The 23154-nt window shown below is 38.4% G+C and overlaps 1 protein-coding gene across 1 annotated transcript in view; it reads left to right on the forward strand.

Annotated features, from left to right (window-relative positions):
- TBC1D22A (TBC1 domain family member 22A) overlaps positions 1-23154 on the forward strand; it is a 504456-nt gene that overhangs the window by 307367 nt on the left and 173935 nt on the right. Inside the window, exon 10 of the mRNA XM_063446790.1 lies at positions 8783-8858. Coding sequence (XP_063302860.1) covers positions 8783-8858 — 76 coding nt within the window. The remainder of the gene's footprint in view (positions 1-8782; positions 8859-23154) is intronic.

A 23154-nucleotide genomic window follows, 5' to 3' on the forward strand; every position in this document is an offset into this window, starting at 1 on the left:
TACCATTGCTAGGGAAGGTCTGGAATGAGATATGTACCATTACTAGGTAAGGTCTGGAATGAGATATGTACCATTACTAGGGAAGGTCTGGAATGAGATATGTACCATTACTAAGGAAGGTCTGGAATGAGATATGTACCATTGCTAGGGAAGGTCTGGAATGAGATATGTACCATTACTAGGTAAGGTCTGGAATGAGATATGTACCATTACTAGGTAAGGTCTGGAATGAGATATGTACCATTACTAGGTAAGGTCTGGAATGAGATCTGTATCATTACTGAAGAAGGCCTGGAGTGAGATCTGTAGGCCTGTAGCTAGATCGTCTCACTGGGAAAGCGTTCAGCCACAGATTTAAACACATTAGAACATAAAATGTAGGGGAAATGCTCGAGGCAGGGAACCGTGTAAGAACAGATGTTTGTAGGAAAAATAAAGTGTTATCTCACAGACTATTTGATATAAAAATGAAGTTGAAAGAATGTTTAATGAAAGTTGCTTTTGGTGGATTTGATTACTGTGCTAATCTCGTAAGTACTCTGTCAGTACATGAATACGGAGAATGGTAGCTTGTGATATGCAATGAAGATTTTTTTATTTGCGCATAGTGCTCCATGAATCTTGGTGCTCCCAACACTTGTACACAAGCAACAATTTACCAACATTAAGGCCCACATACCCCCAGAGGTGTGCAATGCTCCCAGCTGTCCAGATTCGAAAAGACTCATTTTATTATGATTTTGTTTGAGATGTAGTAAATGCTTTCTGATCTGTTATATGTTTAGAGCATTTGTGTTGTTTGTCTGTATAGACTGTTGCAATAATACATTGTGCCTTAATTACCAACAGATAGAATTCATAGGTAACATGACACTTCTATATTGATTCTGCCTATGAATACACATTATGTAGGTTCATATATCCCTCTGTTTGCTCGCAGCTACCTATTGGGAACAGATAGCCATGCTGTATTAATGAGATCAGTAATTATAAATTTGTAATTACAGTGTCTATGAAGATGTAATCAGTGTACCAAATTGGAGACATTTACCGGTAATGAGCATCTCCCTGTAGGAATAGTGTATGTCTGAAAACATTAGAAAATATCCATTATTGTGTTAGCTATTGTTTAAAAATGATGGCCTAGTGAGCTGATACGGTCTTGTGTGAAAGATGAAAAGTTACTTAATCCCAAGAATTTAGCTCCACTCTGAGCCGTCTGTAAATTGAGCATCTAAAGCCACAAGGAGGTTATTGGTCCCTTCTCCTGCCCGTTCCCACCTTTTACTGCTTCACCTTTCTGCTTGATTTTGGTAAGGGATAGTAAGATTAGAAAATAAAGCTATTAAAGGGATTCTATATGTGCCAGGAATGCAAAGCACTATAGCTCCATCTGCCTCCCCCCTCCCCCACGCTATACCCAATGTGAATAAAGGATAAACATCCTTTATATACTTACCTTATCACAGCGGCTATGTCCTTCTGCAGCTCTGTCTCCTCCGACATCCCACAACGAGCGGGCACCAATAAGCATTTGCGACAAATGTCATGCGGGCATTAGACCTCCGCATAGAAAAGGAAGTGGCTTCAGTGGCTAAGTGCAATAGGGACACTGCACCCAGACCACTTCAATGAGCTGAAGTGGTCTGAGTGTGTATAGTGTCCCTTTAAAATGATACTCTAAGCACCAAAACAAATTTGGTTTAATGAAGCTGCGTTTGTGTATAGATCATGCACTTTGCCATTTAGGAGTTAAATCAGGAGTTTGTTTCTGTCTATATAGCCCTAGCAACACTACCTCTGACTGTTTTATTTTATTTAGATGTTAACTTGTTTTAGACATTTTTTTTTTTTCTGCTCTGTAAAATAAACTTCAATCACACACAGCAGGCTCATAGACATAGAAAACATGTCTGTGGATCCTAGAGTGTTTTCATCTAAGAAGTAATGTAAGTCTCATTGATGATTAGAGAGAGAGCAAAAACCAAGGGAAGGGTGTGCCTTTAATGTAAATATTTTGTACAAATAAGATAGTATGGTCCAAATAACTTAATACTAGTCCAGAGTAATAAAGTCCACAATGGTAAGGAAAATTCTTGTAGAGCAGCAGTGATTCGTCACGGGCGCAGACTTGTAATTTCAGTGGGACGACTCATTGATGATTAGCCTTGCATTATTCCGTCCTATCTGCCTCATTCGAATTTACTTTACTATCTCAGGTAGAAAATTATAGTAATGTTAGCTGGTTTACATGATTGTTATGTGTTGGCTGGTTTTGAAAATGAGAGAAGTTTTGTTTTCACAATCTAATAAACATATTTAAGAAAAAGATAAAAAGATCAGCAATAGTTAGTCTCGCTGTACTTTTTGCAAATGAGTGATTTTATTACTGAATAACGGTGTACCCCTTTAAAGTGTAGATCACTTTTATTACTCTGCAGTAGCACACATAGAATTAAAAGCTTCTGATTAAATACGTTCAGCGCGGGAGACTAAGAAACCTAATGCAATATAAATTGACCCAACCAGCTAATATGCATTAAACAGTATAGTTCATGAAAACGACAGAATGACTGAATATTACAATACACCAAATAAAAGCTTGTCCCAAGGTGCAAAGCTGCCAATTACGCTCTGTAATAGTAAGACACATACTTCTAACCAGGCCACAGAATTCAAATTACATATTACCTGTTACAAATGATAGCTACTAATACTCTATTGTAATTAGGGTACTTCTCTATACTTCACCCATAACAGTTCCAGGTTCCTATTTTGGATGTTTGTGTCTGTGTAGCATGCTCGGTGAGACTGCACTTTGGCCACCTGTATGTAATGTATAACCTTTTTGTTTGAAATCCAATAATACATTGCATTCTTTACTAACGAGAAACTCCAGCTAAAAAAAGTCTGGTAACACCCTTTAATCAATTTTTAAAATACATTTATTTTTAATGTTTCAATTTAAAATGGCATGGTTACGTTCTATGTATCTCATGCTTATATGGCTAAAATATTTACACCATTTTATCATTTTTTTTTTTAAATAGAAACAGCCTTTTGTGTTGCTAATGTTGTAGAATTCCTTTTTATATTGTTTTGTTTCCTGCTTCGTTGCCTATAGTGTTAGAAATATTGACAGGTATACTTCTTCGGTTTCAACTGACTGCATCATCTCTCCTGTCTGATCAGGGCACATTGCGTTTCTTTTCATCTTTTTATCTTTTTATTTTTTTTTCTTATTGGTACAAAAGTTATTGGAAAATGTGAGTTTAATGAGTAAACATGCTTTAGTTGTATAGTTATGGTGAATCATACTGTGACTTGCCCATTCCTCGGAGGACCTACAACTGCGCATTTAGTGTGTTCTATGTGCAATCCATCATGGTGTGTTCTGAGATGAATAATAATTGCAGACATTGCTCTTTAATCTGTTTAATGTTATCAGCCTAGATAGTTTTATTTGTGCTACGCTTAATATAACCCATAATTAAATATTGTGAATGTTCCCCCTTACCCCGTTCCCATTGTTACCATGCAACTGGAAATATTGTCGTTCTGCAGGATGTCAGCAGTAAAATGTCTGAGAGTTGTTTGAAAAACTTGCTTACCACAAGATTTTTTTTGTATAACTTCCCATTAATCTCAAATACAGTTATTTATGCAAACAATTGTATAACTGAAAAGGATACTTTAACCCCTTAAGGACACATGACATGTGTGACATGTCATGATTCCTTTTTATTCCAGAAGTTTGGTCCTTAAGGGGTTAAGCACTATAACCACCGCAGCTTATTGTAGTGGTGTTTTTTGCCTTTAGTCAATGGGTGCCATCCTTTGGGTTTTACTATAAGATTTGAAACAGAACAAAAACTGTGGCTCTATGCTCTACCCATAGTCCTCCCCTATCTAACCACACTTCTAATGCAGAATTGCACTGTCACAAGCAAACGTTGCTTTAGATACTTGTAGGGACCGGAGGGGGGGGAGGGGGGGGGGTCTAGGTCCTTTGGCTAGGACCCTGTAAATCTTGTGACTGAAAGTAGAATCATTTTTAGCATTGGCTTCCTCCACTCCTCTCTGTGATCCTTATTAAGCATTACAGTTCTACACAATCCGCTAGCCACAACCTTGTTTTCAAATATATTAAGCTCATAGAAACAAATGAGAGCCATTGAAAAAGAACATCCTGGCTGAGCGTTCTAAAAGTGGGACCTGTCTTGCTGGAGACTGCTCCATGCTCAGAACTTTGCTCCAGAATTGCTGATCAAATATTGCTGCATCTATTCAGTAGATTTCTAGAATAGTCAGTCTATCTGTCTGGCTGGGTGTCTATCTTTGTTTTCTCACCTGCTGATACATTTGTAATAATTATCAAACTCATCATTGGTATCAAAGGTCCTCATTATGAAATCTGTAAGTCTAGTAATGACATTACTTGGTGAGACGGGTTTTACACAGCAGGCAATACATCCATTACAGGTCTGCAACATAATCATTATAAAGTCTACTGGCATTGTGTTGTGTAACTTTGCATTATATCAGCCATCATTATGGCTCTCACTTAATTATCAGTCACCCCGTGAAATATATCCTAATTCATTGTTTCTGTCAAAAACCCATTATCCGGTAAAATATCTCTATGCAATATGCCGCTAATTTCTGTGATGTATACAGAAGGAAAGAAAGCATCTCATTGTCTGTGTCTCTGGTAATTATTTTGCATTAATTGCAAAATTACGTAAATACAACATAGATTTTAAATATGTTTGATACATTTTCTTACATTGTCACAAAGTATTCAGCGTGTTAAACAATCTGCTGCACGGCTATTGACAAGCCATGGGGAACAATGTTGCTGGCCATGGTACTGAATTCAAATTCTTACCTCCGGTTGTTTATTATCCAAAAGCCGAGATTTGGAGATACCTTGTATTGTATGTGCTTTGCTTGATTACCCAGAGCTGGCAGGCCAGTGCCTCAGAGCATTTAATGGAAGCACAGTTGAGATCACTTTTGAACAAATGTAATAGTTGGGTAAAATGAGAGATGAAATTTCGATTAGAAATGTTCAGAAAGTTTTGAATAATATTGCTAGACTTCCCATGATGCTACTGTATGAATTATTCCTTTTTCTTAAAGTGACACTAGTCACCAGAACTACTACTGCTTACTGTACATGTTCTGGTGTGTATAGTGTGTTCCTGTAGGCATTTTAATGTAAACACTGCCTTTTCAGAGAAAAGGCAGTGCTTACATTACTTTCCCGGGACACCTCCAGTGGCAGTCAGATGGCTACTAGAGGTGCTTCTTGGAAGTGTGCAGCACTGACATTGTGTCTCCAAGCTTTTCACTGAACTTTCTCATAGAGATGCATTGAGTCAATGCATCTCTACAAGTGTATGCTGATTGAGTCACCGTCGTTTTGTCACACATGCGCGATAGTCTCCCAATGCTTTCCTAAGGTACCATCAAGTTTGAGCATCTCTGCCAAGCGGGTGGAGCGTGGGTCAAGCCAGCCGCGAGCGGACCTGCTCAGCACTGGAAAAAGGGTCCGGGGAACCTAAACAGCTATTTTTAGCTATAGTGTCAGGAATACACGTATGTATTCCTTATACTCCAGTGTTCCTTTAAATTTAATCATCATGTTTTAGAATCTTTTTTTTTTTCTTTCTTCTACAATCTATAAATTTCGCCATATGTTCCATTATAACACGACTTGTGCTGTAGTGGTTTCCCCCACCCCACTTTGGCCTCTATTTAATAAGCTTTCCAAATGATTTATCTACAAAAAATCCTACAGGCTTTAATGGTGTCTTCTGCAGATAAATCCTTTAGAAAGTTTTTCTAATAGTATTGAATCGTTTGGATAGTTAATTAAATCAAGGCCTTTATACTATGAGAACTTACTACTCTGCCTGTGGCTTTCAAACTAACCCCAGAGATGTTTATTTATGGGATAGCTTTTGTTATAAAACCGACAGATTGACTTATAGATAACCTATTAAAGCTGGCGAATAAGGATATATAACCGCAAATCATTGCTGTGTTTACCTTCACAGACATACACTCACACTCTGTGGGTTCCTAATTGTTATCTTAGTTATTAATTTTCTGGTAGCAAACACTTGGGATATGTTTGTAAAGTGTGTGTGTGTGTGTGTGTGCGCATGCATCTTTTAATGTAGGTAAGAAAGGAACACAGAGGACCTCTATCACTACCTCAAGTAGTGAAACATGTAAGAGCCTGATTAAGGTGTGTATGATATCAGTTGTGGTATTAAATTAACAAAAGCTGTTTAAGAGCAATGTGTCTTTTAAGAATCGGCTTACAGTATTTTCTGGTTTATCATTTTCAAATTGCTGTCTGCAGCAGGATTAAAGGGACAATCCAAGCCTTGGTGATCTATGATCCTGGCATGGGTTATGATGCCAGGAGACATCCCTTGCCAATGCCCTCTTACTTTGGTTTTAAATAGAGCAATCTGCAAATGCCACTTAAACTGCACACCATTTGCATACAGCCCATGGGAGTGCCATTCCAGCCACTGTCACTCCACCTGTTGTGGACATCTGGAATACCTGATGTTTTGCCAGCATTACGGCTGCAAGAGTATTATGGGGGAAACAGTCCACAACATCTGGAGTACCAAAGATTGCCTACCCAATGTCTAGATCAGGACTATCCAGCCTTCGGCCCCCCAGATGTTGCTGAACTACAACTCCCATGATTCTTTCAATGAAACAGCCAGGGAATCATGGGAGTTGATGTTCAGCAACATCTGGGGGGTGTGGGGGGGGGGGGGCAGGTTGGCCAACCCTGTTCTTGATACTTTAACTGCCTACCTCTTTAAATAGTTTTATTTCCCATAAACTAAATTACCATAAACTTCATTACAAATACAAAGTATCTTTAACGTGAATGAAGATGTGTACAGAGATTTCAATAACCGGAATGTGTAGGTTTCCATTTCGTGACTCGTTCCAAAATACAAGGTTTCATTGCTCAGTACAAGCATCCCATCTGTCTCTGTACAGAAAAAGCATAAAAATAAATAATATATTTGTTGGCTGATACTAAGAAAAAACAAGGAATACCAGTACAGTGACAATATCTTCTTTCTCAGAATTATCATAACATAAATATTGAATAAAATCTGTTTTTCTAATGTATTGCATGTACAAGATATGTTCCCCACTCTCTCTACTTCCTCAAATTAGTATAGTTTTATTATCTGTCCATGTGAACTACATAATTCCCAGTGCCGTGTTTGTCAACTAACCTGTATGCCAAATGATGCAGACTTAGTTGAAGTTACACGTCTTTCAGCAATGATATTAAACTCAATATGTGCAGTGTTTCAAAGTGAAATGCAGCACATGCCAACTCTGTCCACCGCGACCCTTGCAAATCATGGTGCCTGGAGTAGTAACCTTTTAATTTGATGTTCCAAAAAAGTATTGTATGTGTTTATTTACAAATCCAAAGTGTGTTAAATCTGCCTGTTTATTCTCTTTATATTCTAGCACTATCTGAATGGGTTAACATGTTGTAAGGTATACTCATTTGAAGGGCAGGTGTCTTTTTTTTTTTTTTTTTAAATGTATTCATATCCGTCAAAGAGTCCTGTTAAGTAAATAATGCTTGCTTGAAACAAACATTATTGTATTGATACTGTGATCATTGTACTTATTGTTTGAAAGACAAATACTAAAGGGCAGTATGGTACCACCTATGACGCTATAACTAGAACTTGGTGTCCAGTTAGGGCCAACTATCCTTCGCACCAAATCGAGACTCCAGGGGTCTCTCTGGGCTTAACCCTATATATGTTCCAGGGGAGTTCCTCTATACTGAGAGCCAATTTAATAAAGCTCATTTTATATATATTTAAACTCTACCTGGATAAGCGATTTTGAGTTGTTATATATTTTTGTAACATTATTATTATTATTATTTCCATTACTTTTTTCATCAGATCTCATTTATATTATTTATATACCTAGCTGCAGGTATCTCTACACTGGATAGAGACCATTACGACAACTACTTTCATTTCCAGGTGATACAGAGATTCCTCAACACTTTTAGTGTTGGGTTTCTATGTATCCATTTGTTTGCATTTTTATGTTCTAATAACTTGAACAATTCCAAGCATTTTTAGCAGTAAGTCTATGTAATCTTTACCAAATTCAAATTTTAAAAAAACAAGAATGTTTTATTAACTGCATCCTGTGTCCAATTTTTATGCAAATTTACGTGTTTTGAAAGAGCTCCTTACAAAACGTTGAACATCTGATAATTATAAGCCACTGAGTCTGACTTCATAAGTAGAATATTAAACAAAAAACAAACATAAGTCAAGTTGAGCTTTTTTAATACTAGTAGGGAGAATAGTTGAGTAGCCATTCAGGAAGTTAATATCCATGAATAATAATGTATCCCACAGATGTTGATCTGGGTGGTCGTAGTAAATGCACATCTCTTTATAATGTATATTTATCTCATGATAGAATAGAGGAATTCACAATATGGTTTTATCTTTAGATTATTTTGTTTTCAGCCTTTTTAATCCACATTATTGTATCTAATAAAAAAAAAAAATCTAATTCGTGTGTGGATTGTATGAAAATCTGTTCTATGTTTTGTGATATTTTGTAGTCAAAATGCAAAATCCGTACCATGTGCTCTGAATTGAATAGTCCCTACTGCATTGAAAATCGACTCTAAATGGTCCTCATTAATCATTATTTATATATATATATTCTTTTTATTTTATAGGATAACTACACCTTTGCACAGCCAGGAATACAAAAGAAAGTGAAAATGCTAGAGGAGCTGGTTAGTCGTATTGATGGTAAGCTGATTTTATGTGTTTGGAGTGTGACATTTGGTATAGCTACAATACAGCCGGGTGATTGTACTGCCGCTTTCTGCGCAATTATCCGTCATGACAATCCGAGTCCGTCTCAGATGGGGGTGTCATCCTCAATCAGCTTGTGGCACAGTGGCCATTGCAAGATTTCTATTGAATACATTCCAAGCCACTAGACCATAAGCCCTTTCCATTGCTTTTTATATTAAGACTATCTAATAAAAATCCTGGAGAGTAATGACCAGATCGAGAAACTCAGCCCGCATTGATAGCATATTAAGCTCAATGATTGTTGTAATTTGAGCTTGTGTCTATAGTTGTTGTCGGTTGTTTTCTTATAGTATACTTTGTGCATTCCTGAATCATGTTGCTTGTTTTTTTGTTTTGTTTTTTAGTTTTTTCTCTCGCCTGAATAATTTCATTTTTCAGTGCAATTATTTTAGGTTATGCTTCCACGTTCTAGAAATATTACCTTCTCTCATCCTTAAAAAAAACTTCCCTTTGTGAAATGCTAATTGTCATATTGCAGTTGCAGAATTTAATTAAATGAAATTTTACAGATAATGCTTGCCCATTCCTAACATATTCTCTTGATAGTTTGTTAAATTAATGAACAGGGCATTAACAAAGTGATGCCAAGCAGAACTAAGCTTTTTGTGACACTAGCTTGTCAATAATGAAATAGAAAATGGATTTTTTTTCTTCCCAATTTCTTTTTTTTTTATTTCTCTAAAATAGCTTAATAGAAATGTATTTCCCATTTATTATTTTTACATTTTCAATAAACAACCTTTTGGAAAAAAAAAAAAAAAAGAGACATTTGGATGCTAGGAAACTTGATTTATATTTGAAAACTTGTAATTGAGAATCTGAAAACAAACACTATAGCGCAATTATGAATTATGTCTCATCGGTATGCAGCTTAAAGGGACACTGTAGGCAAAGTGGTTATGGTGTTTGGAATCCCCAAACGCCAAGTCCCACGTTCAACCTAAACTGTTTACTCACCGTGTAGCAGAGATTTGTTTTGTGTTAATCAGACTGCAGCCTGGCCTATCCTCCGCTTCACACCGTAACAGGGGTAGCGGGAAGTGATCTCTGAGAGTCCGTATGGCGACAGCCAGTAATCTATATAGTGAGGCCAGAGAGACAGTGCATTATTATTATTTTATTATTTATATAGCACCATCACATTCCGTAGCGCTGTACAATGGGGGTGATCAGACTTACTGTCTTAAAGACGGGTCATTTTATGTTTGTCGATCGTCAGAGAACAGACTGTTATAATGTAGACCATAGATAGTTTTAAATTGACAATGTAGGTGCTGTAACTGCTTCATCTCATTAAAGTCCCCTGGCACTGTCATTCTATTTAGATTTAAACCATTTTTAACGTTTTAATGATAAGAGATTAAACAGGAGCCCATTTACGTTTGGGTTTAGGAGGAAGCATTAATTTTGGAAGCAATCGGCAGTGATAGTTGACTGAGAGACGTTCATCACATGAACTGGTATGACTGCTATGGGGTTGGGGACTTGGATTGGCCAGGGACAATCATTACCACCATAGCGGTTATGATGTTGGGGTGTTCCTTAACATTGAGTGAAGTGATAGGGATTCCATTCCCTATAACCAATTAGATTAAATTGTTATAGTATAGAGCAGGATTGCCCAAAAGGTAGCTCTCCAGATGTTTTAAAACTGCAGCTTCCATGATGCCTTGTCATTTTAAAGACATTCTAAAGGCATGCAAAGCATCATGGGAGTTGTAATTCTTCAACATCTGGGGATCTACCTTTTGGACACCCCTAGTATAGAAAATATAGTGGATACAACTTTTAATCTACAAAAAAATACATTAACATAGTGTAATACAGTCAGAATAAAATAATACACCGTGCAGATAGAAATGCACTGACAGAACAGTTGGTTATTATGTCGCGTTTTTGGGGGGGCTCCCCTGCATCTCCTGCTACTGCCAGTAGTGCACTCCTCACCAAGAATTAAAAAACATATGCATAAAATAAAATAAATCCCAAATCTCCCAATAAGAGAACAAGCAGCAGGAGTCCACTACTAGCAGTGGTAGGAGATATAGGTTAATCCCCCCCCCCCCCCCAAATATCCAAGGAAATGCACCCAGAGGCGACATAAAGACCATCTGTTCTGTGAGTGCATTTCTATCTGCACAGTGTATTATTTTATTTGACTGTGTTACACTATGTTGTTGTTTTTTTGTAGATTAACAGCTGTATATATTTCTATATTCTCTATACTTTGGTTGTTCCATAAGGGGACATATTCTGGGATATGTCCCGTGGAAGCTGTATTTCATCCATATCTATACGATAAATGCATTTTATCCACACCCAGCACGAAGGGTGAGGTTGTGGGTTGTTTGTATATATACACAACATTGCTATAGTATGTAGCATGTCCTTTTAAAGCGAAGTGCTGCTAAATGAGGGAATCCGGGTTTATGTGTCTGTATTTTGACACTGCAGTTCCTGTCCTACACAACACAAATCAATTTGGGTTATGTTTAATTTCATAAATTATTCTGTTCAGTTAAAATGCTCATCTTTGTTCAACAATATTTTTTGAGTACCAAAGTATTAGAGCAACATTTCATATAACAATGTGTTTCTCTAATATCTGCCACATTCGTGGTTAGCCATTAGTTCCAGCACCGATTCTGTGTTGTACATTTTCTTACGGTTTGGATGTGCGCATCCTTTGTTTTCTGTGCATTATCCCGATATGCACAGACAGGATGGTAAAGTCGCCCCGGTGAGCATGCTGATCAGATGCTGCCAATCAGGTTTTCAATTAAGCAGCAAACAAGCAATTCAATCAAGTATTTAAAGTGCTTGTTAGCAATAAACAACTCTTGCTTTTTGTCTCAAAATGTTCAGTAGTGTTTGTTTATACTGGCAGCGGAATGTCTTGTTCCTCTTATCAATACATTATAGTTTAAAATCGCTCCCTGTAGTTAGCACTGGGAAGGATATATTAAAGACAAAACAAGGACGCCAATCGGTACAAATGATCCGTCTGTGTATTTTCAGCCTATGCAGCGTTCAAAGGTTAAGTAATATTCTAACCTTTGTTTCTTCCTTCTTTATCCTTCTCAACATGCTCTTCTTTGCCTGAGTTCAGTCCAGTGATTGGCTTGTATAGGGATTAGATCGATGTCTTACATGTCCAATATCTGCAGATGTTAAACATTTGGCTTATCTTTGTCACCGGCTCTGTCTGTGGCGACTGGAGCATATGTTTGAATTGAGCTTTTAGTGGCTTTATGCTATAAAGCAGGTTTGTGCTTTGGGGGTCTAAGTAAACAAAATGACACCAAGAATTATGTAATAAAACAAGTAAAAAAATAAAAAAATAAAAAAAAAACAAATGGAGACTTTCAAAACATAAATTTAAACCCTTAAAGGGGCACTCCATTTTAGCTTCCTGAAATGTTTTATGTGTGAAGAGTGTGCCCTTTATCTCATTTTACAACAATAGCAGATTTCAAAAGGAATTGGCACTTTTATAAATTTACCTTATTACACCTCCCTGGTTGTCAATCAGACAAACCGGTCTGGTTACTTCTTGGTTATTTAGCTCAGTGGAGATAAACTCAAAAGGCAAGGGATTGACCAGAGCAGCTGCCTTGCAGAGACTTCTCATTGAGCTGCCTTGGAAAGTCTGTGATTGGACAGCCAGAGAAAGTCTGGGCGGGGCTACAAGGGGATGGCTTGCAAAGGCAGCTAGAGATCTGCAGCTTTCACAAGGTGTTTTAGATATAACCCAATGGAAAAATACATTTAATTAGTGTATATCTACTAAATAGTGATGTATGTTTTGTACTTGTGCAGTGGAGTCTCCCTTCTAGGACCAAGGCTCTTTTGAGATGTGATGCTTTTGTGAACAAGATCTTTTTGGCAGTTTTGTCATACATTCATTCTTCCACAATTTCTCCCTGTCTGTTTAACTGCACCCGTACATAGTATAAATCATTTTTAAAAGGAGAAACACCAAGTGCAACTAAAGAAAACCAAATTAAAATTGGCTCCGAATCACTGCGGCTGAGTGAGATTCCTTCCTGGGGCTTTATACAATGAACCAGTAATTGTAAAGACTTTACTAACCCTATATGTTGGTCTTGGCTTAAAATTACACTCCAAGCACCATAACCACTGCAGCTACGCCCTCCATATGTCCACTACTATCGCACGAGAGCCAGAGGTTCCTGCAGAACCTTCCTTTAGATCTGCTGAGCTAAGCCCTGCTGTCAAATGATCACTCTCAGCCTTTAAACATTGAATATTTTTTTTTTCTCTCTGTTCCAGTAATAATCCGATGAGGTGTTTTTCCATAATTAGTACTTTAGAAGTACAAATAGTATTGAACCACATGTCGCCCCCCCAGATGCTAGATAATATGCTTTGGAGATACTTTATAGTACACACCATCAGCTTGTACTGCAGTGGCAGATTTATTAAAGGACCACTAAAGTCACCAGACCACCTAATTTTGCAGAAACAGTAATGTTTACCTAGAGAGGTTAAACATGCTTCTAGGAGGGGTCAGTGTAACGGATCCCCTACACTCCGGCTGAGTATATCCGTTATAAGTCTCCCAAGTAAATCAGTGATCAGAGCCCTTGGTTATTCAAACATCAGCCGAGACTTGATGAAGGGTACAACAACAATGTTATTATGCCACACTCGGCTTTTATGCATAGCCCCATGCAAGGGGTCTTCAGTACCAACAACCAGGGGTTGTATCCTAGGATCCTCTACACCTGGGAGTCAAAGCGTGGGAATAGGGGTTGCTGTCCCTTTGTCTCCCAGGTATAGAAAGGCCCCCACTCAGGCGAGGTGTCTTCCACCCAAGAAGCCTGGGGGTCTTCATCCCAGGAGCTTCTGTGCCTGGGAGTCAAGTCGCAGGAAAATATTGTCTCCCAGGCACAGAAAAGCTCGATAAACTAGCCAGTGCCCCAAAAGTGTCCCCACCAACCTCAGGAGTTCTTACAACGGCACATTCCCTGACCAGTCTCCGTTTGCGAGATTCCTGTGCTGTAACCTTCATGGGAAGCGTCTCCTTGCAGGAAACAAATGCTCCCCCTGGTTGGCATTTGTCTACACAAAATGGCGGCCACCCAGGGGAGCACTCATTAATTAATTCCCTTGCCAGTTTCATACTATGTTGCTAGTGCGAATGTTCTAATTGGTGGGAACGTTCTGGTCCCCATCCTGAAGGCGAATGGGGTTCCGTTTGTATGAACGCTCAAGGAACCGGGAGTCAGGGCATAATACAGTGATACAAGGAAAGTCCTCGAATGAACAGCAGTTCTTGCCACCGACACCCAGCAAGCAGCTTTGGTACATTCTGGAGCCGCCTCAGGGCTCCAGGGGTTTGCTAGGGCTTGCATCTCTCTCTGGTGGATATCTCCATGTAGGTAGCACCAGCGAGAGCACTCTTCAGGAAGACAAACAAGGGGACTGGGACCAGGGGATGGAAGGAATGGTAGAGCGTGGGGCAAGGATAAAAGGAATATAGTCTCTGTTCGTTACAGTCAGCAGAACCGAAGGAGCCTCCGCGCTAAAAAAAGGTGCATAAAATATTTGTTTATGCATCATTAGTGTAAACAGGGGTCACTAACCTAAGTATGGACTAGGGCGCTATTGCATTAAAAATACAAGTTTGTATTCCTAACAAGTTTCCCTTTAATTTCACGTTTCAAGAAATGACGAGGCTTATTTCAATTTGCCTTTATTTTTGGTTTTCAAGGTTACGGTTTGTTCAAGAGCTCTCTTGCCTTTCCTCGCTGTCAGCCTCTTCCTGCTCACAGGCATTTACATAGACATATTCCATGCAGTTCTATTGGATGTGTCACCTTTTACATATCTTAAATGACAAGCTCAATGCATTTGTCTGCCATGCATTCCCCTTGTTTAGTATTCTGTTCCTCGATACCATCAGTGTTTATGTTCTCCGGTATTAAACTGTTCGCACTTGCGCTATATTTTATTTGTCCAGGTGAAAATCGATACAAATGAGTTTTTATGCATGAATTCTTGAGATCTGAAGATAACTTCCTCGTTCCTTTTTTTTCCTGTCCATTGGCCACAGTGTTTGGCAACACTTGCTTTTCATTTTCATTAGTTATTAATGGTCGGAGGAAAATTGAAACTGAACTGTACTTCTTTTTGGGTCATTCAGACATTTACATTGGTGCTCAGTGCGACCATCAATCTTTTGTTCATGCTTCATAAAGAGATTTGTAATTCTAGCTGATCGCTTGGCTTTTCAGAAATATCAGAGAAGCACAAAGCAAGGCTTGTTCACCATCTCTAGAAAACTCGTTTGACAAAAAAAAAAATATACATATTTATTTATTTTTTGCTGGTAAATTGAGGGTGTATTTAGCCGGCAGTGTCAATCAAGCAGTACTTAACACATCAGTTTTTGTAGATTTTATTTTCTTGCAAACATAATGTTTAGCAGGCTGTTTCTCTCCCTCCTACGGCCACTTGTTCCCACTCGGCTTCACTTTGTTTTAAAGTTTCGTATTTTGCACACAAGGTACTCAACGAACATTTTAATAAGTTCTATTAAAAGCTGTTGAAATCATGCGAGTGTAATTATGTTTTTAAGATATACACAGTTCAGTGATGCAGAGAACCAGTTTTAAGATGCTGTAATGAAAAAGTTAAGTCCCTTCCATAGAAATTGCAAAGCTTGTAAATGCATGGATGCCTTGATTACTGTTTTCTGATTTTGTGATTAGCGCTGTCTCTTTATCTACATTTCACTTGGGATAGGCGTGTTTCCCTGGAAGTTAATTCAGTGTGTGCTGACCTGCTGGATTACTTTATATATTGTTTGTTTGGTTCTTTTAACCCGTTAAGGACCGGACTGTTTTGGCCAAGTTGTACATTTTAACACTTTTGTGGTGTTTGTGTTTAGCTGTAATTTTCCTCTCTCTCATTTACGGTTCCTATACAAATGATAGAATGTTGCTTTTTTTCAGTACAAGAAGGGCTTTCTTTACAGACCATTATTTGTATCATGTCATATAATTGACTTAAAATAAAAATAAATATATACATATATAGTGATCAATTTAAAAAGAAAACATGTTTTTTGACTTTTACTTGAAAAATCTTTTACTCATCTACAAAAGCTAGTGAGAAAAACTGCTAAACAGATTCAAAATGTTGTCCTGAGTTTAAAAATACCCAGTGTTTACAGGCTTTTTTTTGGAAAGTTATAGAGCTATAAGTAGAAGTAGGACATTAGTAGGCTGTTTCAAATTATATTTTTAAGAATTATCGATAGTGATATTGTAGCACTATTATCTGTCATCAATCTCTGAATCACACCCCACATGTACATATTGTTTTAAAGTAGGCAACCCAAGGTATTCAACATGGGGTATGTCCAGTTACTTTTAGTAGCCGCTTAGTCACAAACACTGGCCAAAGTTAGCATTTATATTTGATTGTGGGTTGTCATCTTTTGCAAATGGTATGCCATCATGGGGGTAATTCTCATTCCTGGGCTACCATACGCTCTCGAAGGCAACATAACCAATCTGGCAAATTTCAATGTGAAAAAAAAAAGGAAAATCAAGCCTTATAGTAGACCCTGTTACTTTCAAAAACACTATAAAACCTGTACATGGGGGGTATTGTTATACTCAGGAGACTTTGCTGAACACAAATATTAGTGTTTTAAAACTGTAAAACGTATCACAACAATGATATCATCAATGAAAGTGCCGTCTGTGTGTGAAAAATGCAAAAAAATTCACTTCCACTGACAATATCATCGCTGTGATATGTTTTACTGTTTTGAAACACTAATATTTGTGTTCAGCGAAGTCTCCCGAGTAAAACAGTACCCTCCATGTACAGGTTTCAGGGTGTCATAGAAAGTTACAGAGTTAAACACAGTGCTAGCAAATTTAATTCTCTGGACTTTCGGCCTGGGTTGTCAGGCCGGTCCTTCAAATTGCAATCAATAAAATTACTTAATTATGTAAAAAAAAAATATTACATACATATGCACATAGAATGTAAATAAATATATATATATTTGAAGTCTACGTGTATAATTATGAAATTATTTATGTAATGTATATGGATATCATTTTATTCATTTTATTTTTATTTATTTATATATACAGATAATATATATATATATATATATATATATATATATATATATATATATATATATATAAATAATTTCATTCTAAGTGTATTTTTAAATAATATAATTGTATATATGGGAATAGATATCCTAGAGGAAGGCAACCTTTTAGTATTTTTGTGCCAAAACAAGATTTTGAAGTTCCTTTGCATGCCGATCCTCATTATTTTTTTTTAATTGAGGTTGTGCATGTTGCTGCATTCTGCTTTTGTTATTTATGGGTGGTCAGTACTTTGACAACTAGGGGCAAGTACAGACAATTGTTTGTTTGTTTGTTTGTTTGTTTTTTTGTTTTTTTTGAGTAGCCTAATGAGAAGCCATCAGTTTCAGGTGCTCTGCCAGTTTTGGATGTCTTAACAACTCCAGCCAGTTCCTCTTCTGTTAGAGATGCGTCCAAGATCATCTTGGACGCATATTGGTCAATGCTCCTGGCACAATCACCATCTCTTATAGGACTAATCTGTCCCCCCATGCCATATAATGTATAAATTAAACTCTTTGGCAATGACCTCTCGAAAAGGAGTGGATCTCCCTTGCCCTTTTCGGATCCTATGGATTTGAGTGTTTTTCCGCTGACCCCAGAGCAAGTGCGCTAGTGCCCTTCCACTCCTGTCTGCCGGAGAATAGACTCTACCCTTAGTCTTCTGAAGGCACTTGTGATATCTATGCGTGAGAAGCGCTGAGAGTTCCCTCCTAGACATTAGTAGTTTGTGATATACTGCATCTGCCTGGGATCGCTTATGGCGAGTCCCCAGTTCTGAGATTTTGGTGAAAAAGTTGTTTAATCTTGCTAAGCTTTCCTTCTTTCTGTGGGTGCCTAAGTTAATACAGTGTCTCCTCATGACGCATGTGTGTGCCTCCCATAGGGTGCTCTGTGATGTCTCATTGCTTTCTTTTTCCTCAAAGTATGTTTGTTTTTTTTCGAAAATTTTTGTTTAATATTTTTTTCTTTTCTTTAGAAAGTACATATTAAGTTATACATAGCATATTGTATGAACTGGTAATCTCAACAAAGTTGAACAACAAAATCGGTCAAGTACATACAATGGAAGTACAGGTAATGTTCAGGTGATGCAGTATGTCACAGAGTATAATCGAAAACAGTGTAAAATACTGAATAACCTATATATGGTATACAGTAAAGGATTTGGTCTGTTTGTGCACATTCAAGCTGCCTTTTGTTGGACACAATTCGGTCCTATCAGGGATGTGGTTGAACAGAGTTGCTAAAACAGTTACATCAGCTCCGTGTTTCAGTGTGACTAAGTGTTGCATGGTGTCTCAAGCCTATACTATCATTCACGAACCCTAACCCACTTGCAGTCTCTCCACAAAGCAGGGGAAGACCGAGAGAGAGTGTTCCAATCAAGTCAACCCTCTCTTCCACAAGCCACTCAAAGTATATTTTAATCAATTAAGTTGCCTGATTTTCTTACACTGCAATATTCAAGAGGGTGTTATTTAGTTTCCATGTCCATTACTAAGTGGTGAACCCAATGTGATTTGGAATGGGGAGTAGTATGGCCATGGAGAGGGCCCAATCTGTGCTGTGTGTAGTAATGGTAGATTTTCCTGCTGTACAAATAAATAGTCAGTCCATGAGTAGCGAGCATGGAGAGCCGAGTAATACGTGCAATCTTTGCTGTCTGGGTTCAATTCCTTGCAGCAATTCATGAGTCGCAGCTGTTGAAGTCAAACAGTGTTTTGTTTTTGTTTTTAATAAATCAATTTTATTAAAGTTTTTAAGGAACACGTTACAGTACAAAATGCAATACATGATTCAATCAAGATTATTACGAGATATTACAGAACACTTGCTAAGCCTATCGAAAGGCTATTGAATATGTGAAAAGCTATTTTTTTTTGTACTCAAAGAGATAAGAGTAGAACAATAATTAAACTTTTACAAAAGACTCCTTGAGTTTGTCAATATCAAAATGATATGAGGAATGAAGGCCCTCTTAGAAGGAGATATTCCTACAACTTTGCAGTTGTGTAATATTGGTCAATGGACAGGAGAAGCAACATGATGGCATATCGGACGAGGTCTTCAGACATGATACAGTTAGAACGTTGTGGAAGGATAGCATGAGATTCTAGGGACTGGTCCCAGTGGAACTATAGATGTCTAACTTTTACAATAGTTCTTATATTAGTTTTAATTTATGTTTATAAATTACAATGTTGCTGAAAATTAGATTTGGAACCAGTGGAAGGAATGGAGGTTAAACTGTGTTAAAATTATTGGTGGGGGTGGGTATATATATGTACACCCTTGCGCCCAGCACTCACAGTTAGCAAGGACTTTTTCCGTCTCGGTGCTGAAACTCTGGCCTCAAATATAATCACCTTGTTCCATCCTAACTAAAATTATTTCAAGATGTCAAGTCTTGGGAAAAAAAAAAAAAATGTTTAGGACTGAAGCGTTGACATCTGTGTGTGTGTGTGTGTGTGTATATATATATATTTGATAATCTATAATTATAGAGATTATTATGCAATTATATCTGTTCTCAATAGCTAATGTGTAATTTAATATATTACGCTATATGACAATTATATACAATAATTAAAAATAACTTTTTTTTTATATCATTCCAAGTTTATTGATAGGTTTTTGCATAATATAAACATATCCAAGTATTTAAAAAAAAAATATATATTTTAGCGTACATATTATTTTTTTACCCTACATATTATTTTTATTTTTGTTAGAAAAATTCAGGAATTGCCATGTCAAATTTCCCCAGACAGTCACAAGTCTAATTAGTCTTCTGTTTGATGGGCTAAATCAATTTGGCGAGAAAGCAAGTCAATCTAAAGCAGATGTCATTCAGGGATAAGATGTTTCATTTGTTTACTGGTTCATCTACTAAATTTAATCAGAAGTCAAAGATCAACTTTTTAAGTTCCAGTTGGCAAAAAGAAACAACAGCCATTCTCTTTTATAGATATTTAGTGGTTTTATTTTGTTGTCTAGCCTTTTTACTAAGCAAGTTTGCAATAGTTTCCTTATAAGAACAATCCAAGAGACATAACAGGTAACAATGCACACGTGCCACCCCTCACCTTTCTTTAGGAAGACAAAGAAGTTTGATAATCCAGGATTTACTGTTGTGTGTTCTCAATATCAAGTCTGCCCAACATGGATGGCAGTGATAGACTGAGAGGAATGGACTAACTGGCTTATGATTGATCTTAATGGGACACTATAGACACTCAGACCTTTTATTGAGTTTAATGTCCCTGACCCCCTAACCCTGATTGCAGTTTTTCTAATGTTTATATTGCAGAGTTCCTTTGCAATAAAGACTGCCTTTAGTGGCTCACAAGAAACAACTCACCCTGCACTCGCATACCCCTAAATGAACTGGCCCTCGACCTAAGAGGTGCTCTAAATAATAATAGATATACAGGCAACACTCCAAGGTACTGAAAGCAAATCTTATTAGAGGGTACGCTGCCTCTTTCAATATCGCCTGTATCCTCTATTATTCTGTCTCTAGCGGCTGTTTCCCAGACAGTCACTAAAGGCTCTTCCAGTCGTGGGCGTCCTCATGCTTTACATGAATACATCCAGTATCTTGCAATTCCCCATTGAAAAGCATTGATTCAAAGCTTTCCTATGGGGAAAGCCTAATGTGTGTGGCGCGCATGTGCCTCAGGAGGTGGAGACAGAGCCAGGGCAAAAGGACCGTGGCGTTGGAATCAGGTGAGTGTATAAAGGGTGTTTGACCCTTCAATTGCTGCGGGTTAAAGGGTGGGGAGAGAGGGATACATCTGTGTATTCTTAACAGCGACGTGTATTCTTAACACTGAAATTACCATTTCATAATTTCTATAATGCAAACATATTCCGCAGTGCTGTATAATAGAAAAAAACATGACAAATAATTCTAAGAAAACATATTTGGAATACTAGAAAAGTAGGTGAAGAGGACCCTGCCTAAACAAGCTTACAATCTAATGTCACCTCTAAAGAAAACACCTCTATGAAAGGTTACTGTTCATTTTTTTTTTTTACATTTACGCTACATGTGCTCGCTCTGACGGCAACTCACGGCCTCCTCAAACCCGCTAACCCCCATCACACACAACCTGGACTTGGCCGGAGTGTTGGGGAGCTTTCGGGCTTCAGGGCCACTTACTGGGTGTACATGCACCAATGGTGCTCTACGAACTAACTTAAACCCTTAGAAATGCTACTACCTGACAGACAACCTACACCACTGGACTAGTTCCACTATCATCAGATTAATACTACACGTCCATCCAGGGACAAAGGCAGCTGCACAGATCCCTAACTCACTTTGAACATCTCTGCACCAAGAGAGGACATGTCTCATGGGGCATCACTACTATGTATACTATGCTACAGATGGGTGACTGCGACGCCCCACTCAGGTTCACGAGTAGACGGGTAAGGGAGACGAGAGTCACACTCACATAACAGAACTGGGATAAAATCTTTACCCTCACACACAAAGGTTCAATAAGTTCCAAGCTCCAAGTTCCAAGAGCTCAGCTACAAATTACTAACATTCTGGTACAGAACCCTAGACGTGCTGAACCGAATGCACGCAGAAATTCCCTAGGCTCCACATTTGGAGGTCCTGTTCTGCACTTGTTCCCTACTGGAAGATGGTCCACGTCAGGATCCAGGACATCATGGACACCACATTTCCATTCCAACGCCTGACTATGTTGCTGCATCACACCACAGTACCACTGAAAACATACAAAAAGTCTTTGACCCTCCCCTTGTTAACCGCTGCAAAGTCCCTGATCCCGGTACTTTGGAAACAGGCTAGTGCACCCACCCTCCAGCAATGGGTAGCTCGTGTAGAGGAGTTCCACAGCATGGAATCACTGACGGTGGCCCTGTGGGGATGCACAGAGAAGTGTGTCCAAACTTTGATGCCTTGGCTAACCTACATTTCGGGATTCCGGGTAGGAGTGTGAGAAGCCCGGGCTCTGTACGGGACAGACTAAGGAGTACGGCTTTAGATACCGCAGAGGGATGTGATTTGGGGCGGAATGGCGCATGGGAACCTGACTGTTCTCTTTTCACTTACATTAGAAGTTCGACACTACACGGGTCTGTCTGAGTGTATAGACGCCATGGCTCCCAAGTCTGGGAGAATCTTGTGTATTGTTTGTTCAGAGAAAATGTCATCTCTTCCATTTGCCTTATGTATTCTACTTTTTGTATCCATTCCCTAATCGTGGGAACTGTAGCCTTTTTCCATAGGGTCGGGATAAGTAGGTTGGCTGCTTTGAGTAAATGGTTTATAAAATCGGTCAAATTTTTGGATTTTGGTGCATAACCACCATATATGGGTTGTATGTGCATTGGCGTAGTGGCATCAACAGCACTCATACGAAGTAGTGTTGTATATTTTATGGCGTTTTGCAGGGGTATAGTGCCACCGTGCAATGCGTTTATAATTGCTTTCTTGCGTGGCCAGATTAATGGATGAAGAATGGGCTCTCATGAGTATTCCCCTCCACTGTCTCGGTGTGATGGTCACCTGTAATTTCTCTGCCCATCTTACCGCAAAGTTTGGAAGGGAGAAAGTATTTGCCCCTACCAGTATGGTATACATGGTTGATAGGACCTTCTTTTTTTAGTGGGTGTTGTTGGCATAGTTGTTTGAATTCCGTGAGATCCCTATTACCTTTAGTGAGGAGGTTATTGTGGTGTACGAAGTGGGACAGTTGTGCATAGTGTAAGTGTTGATTACCTGTAGCGGTCTGTGTTGTCAACAACTGAGAGAGCATTTTTTTCATTCCGGTCTCATGGACTACCTCTTTGAGTGTGAGTATCTGAGTGTCATGTTATAATTGGTATTGGGTAACTGACCACTCCTCCTGAAACAGGGGGTTATGTGTGAGTGGGTACATGGGGGATGGGTGGGGAGATAAGCAATGTACCCACCTGACTGTATCCCAGTGTGGCTAATATGGTTGGCCACTCATAAGCGGAATAACTCATGCCATGGCAACGTATGTATGGGCAATCTCGAGGATGGTAGCCTCAATATTCACCCACTGCGTAGGTGT

This window comes from Pelobates fuscus, chromosome 3 (genome assembly GCF_036172605.1).
Source record: "Pelobates fuscus isolate aPelFus1 chromosome 3, aPelFus1.pri, whole genome shotgun sequence".
Lineage (NCBI taxonomy): Eukaryota > Metazoa > Chordata > Amphibia > Anura > Pelobatidae > Pelobates > Pelobates fuscus.